The sequence below is a fragment of the Netta rufina genome (genome assembly GCF_964035555.1).
Source record: "Netta rufina genome assembly, chromosome: 1".
Lineage (NCBI taxonomy): Eukaryota > Metazoa > Chordata > Aves > Anseriformes > Anatidae > Netta > Netta rufina.
This window is the reverse complement of record NC_140123.1, coordinates 166,868,872-166,880,585: the sequence shown is the minus strand read 5'-3', so window position 1 is coordinate 166,880,585 and position 11,714 is coordinate 166,868,872. Positions and strand designations below refer to the sequence as shown.

General features: G+C 45.6%; 1 protein-coding gene across 1 annotated transcript; it reads right to left on the bottom strand.

Moving 5' to 3' along the window:
- Positions 1 to 1,703: 1,703 nt before the first annotated feature.
- Positions 1,704 to 5,862, bottom strand: PHLDA1 (pleckstrin homology like domain family A member 1). The gene has a single exon (XM_084290133.1). It carries the CDS (start codon positions 5,739 to 5,741, stop codon positions 5,253 to 5,255), a length of 489 nt encoding a protein of 162 aa, XP_084146259.1. The 5' UTR covers positions 5,742 to 5,862; the 3' UTR covers positions 1,704 to 5,252.
- Between the last annotated feature and the right edge of the window lie 5,852 nt (positions 5,863 to 11,714).

Below are 11,714 nucleotides of genomic sequence, written 5' to 3'. Positions count from 1 at the left end.
CCCTTGAATGTCAGGACACCTTGAAGGGTTTCAGCTCTTACCAGGATTGGTCACTGTCTTCTGCTCTGCCCACCACCAATGCTGGAAGCAGGAGGCAATGCTGTCAGCAGCAGGGAGGAGCTGTGTGGTGTTTCCAGAGTCCTTATCTCACAAGCCAAAAATCTCTCCGTGGAAAGACAGAAAAATCTTATCAAGAACACTAGAGTCCCCACAGTACAGTTTGTAGCTTCATATCTTAGAAATAAACTGTTTAGAAGACTCCAGTTGGCAGTCATTGCAATGGTTGATCTAAAAAAGAGGGGGTAAGGTGAGAGAGGCCATTTGGGCACTTTCTAGACAGGGCTAACTTGTAGCTGCTTGGAAACGGGCAGTCAGACAAGTAAAGTTTTGCATTTAGTTTTGATTTGGGTTTAATTAAAAAGGAAATTGTTTCATTCAACAATGCAAATTCAACAGGTCTGCAAAGAACTATGCCAGCGCAGATTTCCTTTGAGGGAGAAAAAAAAAAAAAAAAAAAAAAAAAAAGCCCTTCAGATGGGACTTCTTTCATATTTCATTTTGTTTGGAAAACACAGGCATTGTTCCATCTTCTTGCTGCTCTCCCCCTGAGTTCATCGGAAAAGATGAAAGGGCAATGTTAGTGCTACACTAATCACTGCACCCTCACTACTGGCACGGGTTCTGGGTGGACATCTCGCTTCTGGGCCCTCATTCGTTTGTTTTCTAAACAGAAACAGAAAAGGAGCCACTGTTTTTACAAAATGTCATAATCTTACTCTGGGAAAAAAAATAAAAGTAAAAATCTGTTGATTTCAATGAACTTTGAATCAGGTCCACAGAACTTAATTGCTGAAGCTTACACTGGTTTCCGAGTTTCCATGTTCATTATGGTTTTTGTTTGTTTGTTTGTTTGATCAGAAAAATATCTTGAGAAAACCCTGGAAAAACAACATTCCCCAACAGGAAAACAATGGCCCTGGTTTTAGAACCATTTTGCATGTACTGTTTTGCATCCTCTTAGTCAAAAGTTAAAGCAGAAAAACAGAGGTGTATTTTTTATACACCTTTATAAAGACATCACCATTGACGCAGGAACAGAAACAACGTCAAGCAGTACAATCCTTGTTCTGCTATATTTATGTCCTTACAGAGACACTTACTATCGTGTTAAAAGCTCATGAGGGGCATCTCTAAAAGCCATAAGCAACGGTGGGCACTTGAGGAGACAATAAATCCACAGATACTTAATTGCAAGCACATAACTTTTCAAAGCTGCTGAGAATCAGCATTTGTGAGAGGTTAGCTCTTTAATAAGTTGTTTATGTATCAAATATTAAGTTCGAATGCCTACAGTTTAGCTGTTTACTAAGGAAAAGGAGTCTCCTAGTTGTTACAAGGAATGCCTTGGAAGCCAAGCAGAGCACCACTGAAATTAGGGGGTCTCAGTGTGGGCACTCACATCTCTCACTGCAAGAAGGGGAACAGGACACTGAGCCCCATAATCATGCTATGTGTAAAGATTGATTGGAGCGTCTAGGTGGGTCTTTCCTTCAGAAGAGATCTACGCAGGTTGAATGCCTTCCTCTTAGGCCACAGGAAAAGCTTAGATCAGCTCTTAATCATTTTAAAGCTAGAAAAGAGCCCAAACAACCATTCCTTCAACATAGCGAGAACTCTTTCAATAGATACCTCTTTATTTGAAATGGAATGCATCTTGAAAAATATGAAAAATAAATCACATCTCTCGGAAATCATTTATGAGTCATATTTACACACAATCTTTTTGACGACACTGATATTTCTGCTCACAATAGGATATGCTAGAAAACATTTGGTACATCACTGCAGCTATAATTCCAAAGCTGGCATTTGCATATCATGAACAGTAACAGAGAGGAAATACTTCATGATGTCACAAAAACAACATCCACTCGATCTTTCCTTTTTCCCCCCAATTTTTAAATTTTCTTGGTACAAAACGGTCACCACAGCTTGAATTTTCTGGCTGCATCCTGCCCCTCAGCCACTCTTCACTTTTCTTTCTTTATTTTTAATCAAGATGTAAAATTTTGACCTCTTCGTTGACTGTCTACAATTTTGTTACCTATACCAAGCATTTTCCCGTTTGTGTTTTACTGGCATTGTTGTTTATTCTCGATAAATTTATTTCAACCATATACTGTTTTTTGTGATTTTTTTTTTTTGGGGGGGGGGGATTGCTTTGTTTCTAGTTTGGTTGGTTGTGGGGTTGTTTGGTGAGGGGAAAGACACTATTATTCCTTTTCTTGCAGTTCCACTAGAATGGAGCATAATCTATCATCTATCTGCTGGAGTTACTTTCACAGCCATTTCTTACGAGGCAGTGACAGACAGTATTTAACCAAGCAGCTCCAGTGAGGACTATGGTCAAAAATTGCTATCAAGTTAAGGACACAGGGAATTTAGAGGGTGAGAAAGTTACCAGACTGACCACGTCGGACACCTTAGCCTTCTTTATACTGACACGGCATGAGCAGCAAGCACAACTGTCCCCAGGGAACCCCAGCACCTTCATTTCCCTTTGGTTTCCAGCACGTTGGGTGCCCGTGCCCATCCCACCCGTGACCTGTCAGCCCAGGCTGAGGCACAGAAACAGCTCGAGGTGGATGTTGTGGCGTGACCGTCTGACACCAGCATTTCTACAAGGTAACACGGTGGGCAATGACAGCAGGCAAAAGTTTGTCAGCAAACTAGATCAGTCCAAAGGGTTTTGAGAGCATCCTTCAAACCAACTTAAAACAAGAAATCTGAGGTGGAACACAGCATTGACCTTGACTCAGTGAATAAACAGCTTTCATTTTGAATTTCCTTTGCTTCTTCAACCTTTTACGTCAATTATATCACTAAAACCCTCATCTTTTGTTTTCAGAGTACAAATACTCCCAGAAGAGCAGTAACATTTCAGCTTTACACCAGATCCGTAGACTTCTGTAGTATTCAGTGGGCTTGTGCCTGCCTGGGACAGGAATACCTGCCTCCACCAGAGAAACATGCACATCTCCAATCACGTAGGAACAGTTTTTCATCAAGTACATTTATTCTTCATTAGGCTGAAACATATTTTAGTAGGTGAGATACCAGCGATATGTCTGTATATCTGAAAAGGTGGATTAGTTACTCAGTAAACTGTAATTAACGACTCTAAAGAGAGGAGCCAAATTACAAATTACAGCCTATTTTGTAAGTCTCCGACTAGCTCATTAGAGAATCCCCTTGCAGCTCTAACATCCAAGCATTAGCAGAATGATAATGGCAGATGTACAGAGATGTGGAAATTGGCTATTATGATTGCCAAGACAGCGAATCTAATCCTAGAAGATGCAGGGCACCTTCAATTTCAATTAGTCTCCAAGTAATAACTTTGTCAGGACAGCTGTAATCTACCTCCCCAGGCTTGTCGCACGACCTTTTCAAGGGCCAGATCTGAGAGCATTGCTCAGGGGTAACCACGGAGGATGGGGGAGGTCTGGGCTTTAACTCTGCCACATTTTGTGTGCCTGTGTGTGTGACCCAGACACCTGGGGGCAGGGGAAGGAAGAAGAGGACAAAAAGAGATCTCCGGCTACTCCTTACAGGGCTAGGAGTAAGCTCAGGTGCAGAGCAGACCAGAAAGGACCATTGCATGCAGTAGCAGATTCTGATTTCTCCTTTTGAGTGTCGCTTCAGTTTTGCCTGAAACACTTAGAGAAACAGCTTGAACCAAGATCGTGGGGGTTTTACAGTCAAACTATGTCTCAGTTACACAAACAATGGGGTGCTGGATGCGCAGCTTTGAAAGGTTTTGTTTATGCTCACATAACTTGTCAAGGGGCCAGAAGCGGTTTTCCTCGCCGCGTTAGTTAAAATAAATAGCTCTGCGGCTGCAGCCTTTTACCTTGAGCCAGAGACGAGGGGCCCCGAGCTGGTCTGCCCCGCTCACGAGCACAACTCGTGCCAGAGAGTACCACGAAGTGGGCGCTGCCTGGAGGGTGCTCCCCGGGGATGCACATGGGGTGTGCACCCTGGGAAGCACACATCCCATGGGGTGTGCATCCTGGATGCACACACATCCCACGGGATGTGCACCCGCAGGGTGCGTGCCCATCCCACCCCAGTGAGCAGCTCCCAGCCGCGCTCGCTCGCGCCCACGGCCGAACTCCCGGCGGCTTGCGAGAGGCACAGGAAGACGCACCAGCTGTGCAATTAGCCCTTTGTTTTCCAACTTGGTGGCTTCATCAACATTTTTAGAGGCGAGATCGCACGCCTCTCTCAGCATCTGACAGTGCTGAACACCAAAATTAATCTAGTTTATCTCGGCTTACGGGGGCTGTGACCAGAACGATGCGTTTGGACACTAAGACATATGCGAGATGAATTTTAAACTAGGGGCTACTTTAATGCGAGACATTTAAAAACTGCCATGAAAATAAGGTCGAGAGCCCAGACCGTTTACAAGCAGACAGAGCCTTGAACTCAGATGCTAAGAAACGCTCATAATCGGTTCTCAGCTCCTGCCCTCTGGCCTGAAGGAGCCGAAGCCTCAAACCCATCGCGGAATCCAGCCGTGATTCCTGCACCACCGAGGAATCGGGTTGGATTCCCCTCAGCTCATACGTCAAACAGATGGGTTTTAGTCTCGGAACAACCCCCAGCATCACTTTTTTTTTGAATAACCAAGCATGTATAGAATTTTATCGTCTTCCACCAGGCGTGTATTTTGAAAGAGAATCATTTAAAGCCCGATTTGTAATCGCTCTTCTCACTGGGGAGAAGAGTTTTCACGCGTAGCATGGGTTTCAGCCAAATTCTGAGCCAGACATCACATTTTCCACGTTAGCGTAATACAGCATATTTCGGGTAAAACCGAAGGACTTTCTGTCACATCGCACGCGGCCGGGCTACCCGGGGCTTCTGCAGGGCGCTAACACACCCCCCGCTTTTTCCTTCGCCTTTTGGGCACAGCCTGCGTTCCGAAACGTCCTGCAAACAAGCCTTTGAAAACAAGAAGCCAACAAACGACCGAACTAATAAATAAGACACGGTAAAGTTACAGTACGTCACGTCTGCCTGAAGTCCCCGGGGCACCGCAGGATCCGTCCCGAGCTCCCCAAACCCGGGGCTGGAGGGGCTCCTGGGCGCAGGGGGCGGCCGGGCGGGGGGCTCCCGGCCGAGTCCGCTGGGTGCCCCGCTTGGGGGGCGGCCGGAGCCCCCCTGGGGGGGTGTCGGGGCCGGCGCTAGGCGGAGTTGGAGGCGCTGCGGATGCGGGGGCCGTGGGGCTGCTGCGCCAGGTGCTGCTGCTTCTGGCGGGTGGAGCGCACGGCCAGGATGGCCTGGCGGTTCTTGTACTGCACCATCTGCAGCGTGATCGCCGCGTTCCAGCCCTGCTCCTGCGCGCACCGAAAGTCGATCTCCTTGCCCTCGGCCATCACCACGGTGAAGTAGACGTACTTGCCCTTCCTCTCCACGCAGTCCACCGTCTTCATGTTGGAGAAGTGCAGCTCCTTGATCTTGGCGGCCGGCTCGGCGCCCGGCGGCTGCTGCTGCTGCTGCTGTTGCTGCTGGGCCGGCTGCTGGGGCTGCGGCTGGGGCTGCTGCTTGGGGGACGCGAGGAGCAGCCCCTCCTCGGTGAGGATGCAGCGCTTCTTCTTCCAGAGCTGCAGCAGCCCGTCGCTCCTCTTCTCCAGCACGCCCTCCTTCACCGCCTTGCAGCCGCTCTCCAGCATCCTCCCGGCTCCGCGGGGGCTGGGCTCGGCGGGCGGCAGCCGGCACCAGCCCAGGAGCCGCCGCCGGAGCGCCCCGGCCCGCGGGATGCGGAGCGGCTGCCGCCCGTGGCGCGGCGTGGCTGCGCCCTGCCTCCCCGCCTGCCTCCCTCCCCTCCCGCTCCCCTTTTTCAGCTCGCCTCGCCCACCCCGGCCGGAGCGACACCCAGCGGAAAGGGCGGCCCCCGCCGACACGCGGGGAGCCGGCACCGCCCCGGCACCGCCGCCCCCTCGCCGGGCACCCCCGGCAAAGGGGGAGCCACAAGGGGAGCCACAAGGGGAGCCCCCGAGGCGGCCGGGATGGGATGGAGGAGTCGGGGCTCGGCGCTGCCAGGAGCCGCCCGCCCTGCTGCTGAGCCTGCAAGGCGAGCACGGTCCCCTGCCCCCTGCAGCAGGTTGGGGAGGGATGAGGGAAGAAAGGGAAGCTCCGGGGAACGCTCACTGCTTCGAAACGTCAAGAAGAAACGCGTAAAATGTCCAAACTAGCCCCCAGATAAGACCCATTTTCGTGGCGATCCTGCGCTTATTGTTAGATGCCTGCCCCCCGGCCAGCTTTTGGCTTATGTTTGCAGAAGGCATTTATTTGCATAGAAAAGCAAAGTGACTGAGAGTTAAACTGTTTTAAAACTCTCTGATGTCTGAGATGCAAAATCAAGAGGCAGCGTAACTGAATTTGGCACTGCCAGCTAACATAGGCTGAGCTCTGTATGTCCCTCTCTACTTCAAGAACACTGCTTTGATTTTTTTTTTTAATTTTATTTTTAAACATGTATTTAACAGGGCCATATAAATGAAAACCACCCCCTCACCCTGCTCTTAGCAGCCAGGAAGGAGGTCAGGCTATGGCAGAGGTCAACAGGAACACAGAAAAAAATCAACATTGTTGATTGCTTCAATGGAGTTTCTCTCTGATAGTTTCCTCTTGCCTATCTTGCAAATTTTGAACTTCAAGCATAAAAGGTAAGTTAATTTTGATTAATTGTTTACCTCTCCATGATTTAAGTAGTTTTAAGTAGTGAAGGCAATTAAAAGTGATGTGGTTGTTTTACCTTTCCTGCAGTAACTAGGAAGAAGCTCACATCAGGAACAAAGGTAAGTTACGAGCTACAACAAAAAGATGGATTAATAGCTTAAAGGTCACTTTAGAGACTAGTCCCTTCCCCTCAGGGCTTAGGATATGCACTAAAAGTTAGTCCATTCTCACAAGTCTCATGTTTATTTTATTAGAGGCACACACTCATTTTAAGAAGAGCTGAACATCATTCAGTTGTCTCAAGCTGTGGCTCATTGCCATTTCTACCTAAATTCCCCATGCAATTACCTGCATCTTCACCTACTGATGCTCACACAAGGAGCCTCACACACAGCTCAAAGGGAGTAAGAGAATCTTCCAGCTTTTCACATTTGTTCTGCATCTACTTAACTCTTGATTAAGTGTCAAAGTATTAACATTCATCCATATTCATCTATCGCAATCTACAACTTGATTAAAACATGTTTATAAAGGCACAGGACATTGAACTACACCCACAGAACACAAGTTCCAACAGATCCATTTCCTAAAGGGCGCCTACAGAAAAGCTGGGGAGAGAGTGGAGCAACAGGACAAAAAGTAATGGTTTTAAGATGTAAATCTTCCATTTTTTATTAGCTATTACGAAGAAATTCTTCCTTCAGGTGGTGAGGCCCTGGCACAGGCTGCCCAGAGCAGCTGCGGCTGCCCCATCCCTGGAGGTGCTCAAGGCCAGGCTGGATGGGGCTTTGGGCAACCTGGTCTGGGGGGAGGTGTCCCTGCCATGGCAGGGGGTTGGAACCAGGTAGGTCTTAAGGTCCCTGCCAACCCAAACCATTCTGTGACTGTAATTGACCTGTATTCTAATTGACCTGTACACTTCTGGTTGCTGCTTCATTACTCTAAGTGAACAGTCCTTTGCTTCCTAGCAAACACACTACCCAGCAGCGTGGGACTGTACAGTAGTTGCCATATGTTACTCTGCAGCAAGCATCCATTTTTTTCCCCTGCAACACTGCACTGTAACCTTTGCATAGAGTGTGTTAACATGAGCTTTTTTTTTTTGCTTGTTCTCAGCACTGGGAGTAACTTACAATTAATCAACCAAAAAGCTGAGTACAGAAGGCCATAGAATTTCATCCTATATATAGAAGGGGATTAAGTTTGTTCCATTTTGGCCTTCCATCATATAAAGCTCTCAGTTGTCTTGTAGCAAATGCTGGATGTCAGCTTTTTAACCCAACTCTAAGCACCATGGACATACTCTGCTAATGTAGGTACTCACAACAACTGTTTATTCCTGGTGAAATTCACCTAAGCATGTGATCAAAAGCAAGCATGCAAAACATCCATTCCAAACTGTATTCTGTATGTCAACAAGTATTAACAGCCATTTAAAACACACTACATTTTACCAAAAACACCAGAGCACACCAGAGCAGTCAGAATTTAGGAAACTCGGGTTAGAGGAAATACTGACAGTTTCATGGTAAAAACATGTCCCAAATTTTATTGCTCAGAACTCAAAGAACAACAAGCCTTGTTTTCCTAGATGGAAGTCACAGCTGAACTTCCTGAAACATTTCTTAAAAATTAGTATCTTGAAAACCCACATTCAACATGGTTAAGCCCACTACATGTCTCACTGAGGTTTTACATGACTTGTCTTTAAATATGTATTTAAACCACTGCAATGATATTAAATGATCTACAGCTGCTACCGTGAAGTTTCACTAAATACTGTGCAGGTTCTGCATCTGTTCCTGCTTTGAGAAAGTTCTGCTGATATAGCTGATGCACAGATGCCTCCTACTGTCAAACCTGAAATACTACAACCTGAAAAAAATGATTCCTGAAAGAATCTAAGATCCATTTTTCCCTTATTAAATGTTTCTTTTTCTTTAAATGCTCTAAGTTAATATTGTTAACACAAATATTTGGTCACTAGGTACATTCAGTATATCATAAGCTCCTTAATTTAAAGGCTCCAGTAGAATAAATTTTGTATGTGTAAACTTAATTACTCTTACTGTAATTACTCTTAGTGTTCTTTTCAAACCCTGAGGCAAGTTAAAAACTGTTTTGGGAAGCCACCATTAAAGACTAAGAAGCCCATAATTTTAGTGTTCTCCTGGGTAATAAAAAAGAGCAGCTTGATACCAACAATCAACTACTAATTTCAGAGATGCTAGATCTACACTGAGTGATAACACTCACCTCATTACATAGAAATAAATGGCTAAAACAGCAAAAGGGTTAAGGGGGAAACTTCGAAAGAAGCATGATCTAGTCATTGCTGGACAGAAGGAAGATGAGAAAATAGACAGCCATTGAGAAATACATGACAAATTGATGTGTTGCAATAGGATTAAAACAATTATACCGAATGCTTACTTCATAAACGATTTTCTTGACCTTTAGAGTCTCCAAGTAACTTCACTGGAACTTCCTGCTGACTGAACGCTGAAGCACCGAGCAGGGAATCTGGAGCAGTCATTTCCTTCTATGAATTCCTCCTGACTGATACCAGTGCGTATCTCACAGTACACCAGGCATAACCAGACGAAGTATTTACCCAAACTACCGGTTGCATTGCTCCAGGCCTTGGCATTCCCTACGAAGCACAGTATGACAGTACCAAACGAAGAAGCTGTGTGCAAGGCAGAGTCTGGCATTTTCCGGAGTTCCTTGCACTTCACAGGTAGCTGTCTGTCTTCCAAAAAAAAAAATTATAAAGCACTTGAGCACCCACTGGAGAGCAAAGCCAGCCTGTAAGATGGTTTAAATGACCTGAAGTCTCTCAGCGTTGATCACCTAGTGCTGAGTAAGACATGCTGTGAGTTCAAACATACCGACTGCTTTTCATCAGCTCCAGGATAAGCATCAAGTTTGGGTGGGTACTTGCAACACTTGAGCACATAGAAGTACGTCTGACAACAGCTGAAATTCAGAAGCAGCAGAGGGGACTCTTCTTGCGATCTCAGCACACTTCAGTTAGATACCTATTGACACAGCAAGAGCTCTTCCACTAAACCTCCACGTTCCTTTTGCGCCCACTTCTAGCGTACACCAAGTGGATCCAAATGTGGAATACCTCATCTTTCGCTTGGTGTGCTCTGTGCTTGCCTGCTTTGCTTGTTCAAATGTTTCTGCAGAAGTTGATGGATACAGGCCACATGTGGAAGGCTAACCGCAGCTTAACAGAAGGATTTAAGAAGTGCTGAGATGGAAGCCATCACTTGACACAGCCTGTCATACAAAAACTTCCAACTCATCTTGACCTGACAGTGTAGGACCCTTACTATTTCCAGGAAATGGATTTATGTTCCCTTTAGGTAAGCATTAGTAATTAGAGATCACTACTTTGACACTCAAATAACTCCAAGACTCAGTGCATCTCAAACAGAACTGATCAGTTCTGAAGTGCAGCCAAAGGTTGGGGTGGTTATCAACTACTTCACTAACCTGTTGTGCAAGCAAACCTTGGACAGGGCTAAACCACCTGGAAAAGGCTACATCAGCACAGAAGGAAGGAGGAGCTGTAGAGCTGAATCCACCTTCCCAAACACCTGTGAAGCTCTAGTTCCATCCATAACACTACATAGAGAAATGCCTTTGTTATCAGACTGTCCCTTTTATACACAGCTCAGCATTTTGTTTCCACTGAGAAAGAATATCACATTGCACTCCCCACACCCAGCACAACACAAGGCATCTGAGAAACAACTGCTGCACAGATGTTTGTGAATACAAAAATCTCTGGTGAATCTTGTACTCTCAATTTCTGATTCAGGTCTACATCAGTGGGCCCTAAAACAAAGGGAAAGTTTAAGCATCAGCTTGAAGGCAAAGATGAACCCAGTAAGCTCTTGCAGTTTTCTACGTTCTGCTGTGTTTTTCATGGTTTTTAACAAGTAAAAACCACATCAAAGTTATACTACCTGCTATACAGGTCGGGAAACATTGCTTTCGAGAATCTAATTAAGAAGTCTAAGCCTGTGAAGCTAGTTGCAGAAGACCTTGGTAAGAAAAGCTGATACGCCAAGTATTTAGAACATCATCCCTCTCCAGAAAACAAGCTTTAAGAATACTAATCTTAAATCTGGTCTACTGCTTCATTTCGGGATACTGTTTAAAACCATATATTAACGAAGCTACTCCATACAGTAAAACCCACTAATGCTAACGTAATCTAATCTACAGTTGTCAGAAATGCCAAATTAACAAGCAGCACCCCAACCCATCAAGCACAAGCTCTGAGCAACCTTCCGCTTCATGCAGAGGAACAGTTAGTTCTCCTGCCCCTTTCCTCACAAACCTCATTTCTCCCCCCCTCTGATAGTTCTCACTTCAATATAGCAACCAAAACCCTACTTGCACAAATCAAACTTTAGTGTAGCACAGTACTGCAACAGCTGACTAAGAAATCAGATTTCTAGTGACACATTTTCCTAGCCTGAAGTTCATAAAATAACTAACCTACTCTCCTGAAATACTAATGAATAGTTTCTCTACAGCTGGTATAAATCCATAGGAAGCAAGAAGAATGAGTCACAATACTGCAATCAGTGGTGAAAGTTTAATGTTCCTGCTACATACTGCCTTTCTGAATTGCTAAACAAGAGCTGTTGATCACAAGCACTGAAACAGTTTGTATTTAACCAATGCCATAAGAACTGGCACCTCAATTTGTATGATTATATCCTTCCTTTCGCTGCAGCCTTGGAAGCACAAGAACTGCTGATTTAGTACTAGCAAACCAATCTAGAGAGCAGCTTACCAAAATCTGTCACCCACATGGATTCACAGCTCTGGATCTTGCAGGCTGCAGGTGATCTTTAACATCTACCAGCTCTCCTTTCCAAATACAGTATCACATTGTGTAAGTAACAAATGAGAAAGTAACTTCAACACAAGCTACATTT

Excerpts from the sequence above, each read along its gene's own strand:
- PHLDA1 (XM_084290133.1), bottom strand. The coding sequence starts at position 5,741 with ATGCTGGAGAGCGGCTGCAAGGCGGTGAAGGAGGGCGTGCTGGAGAAG.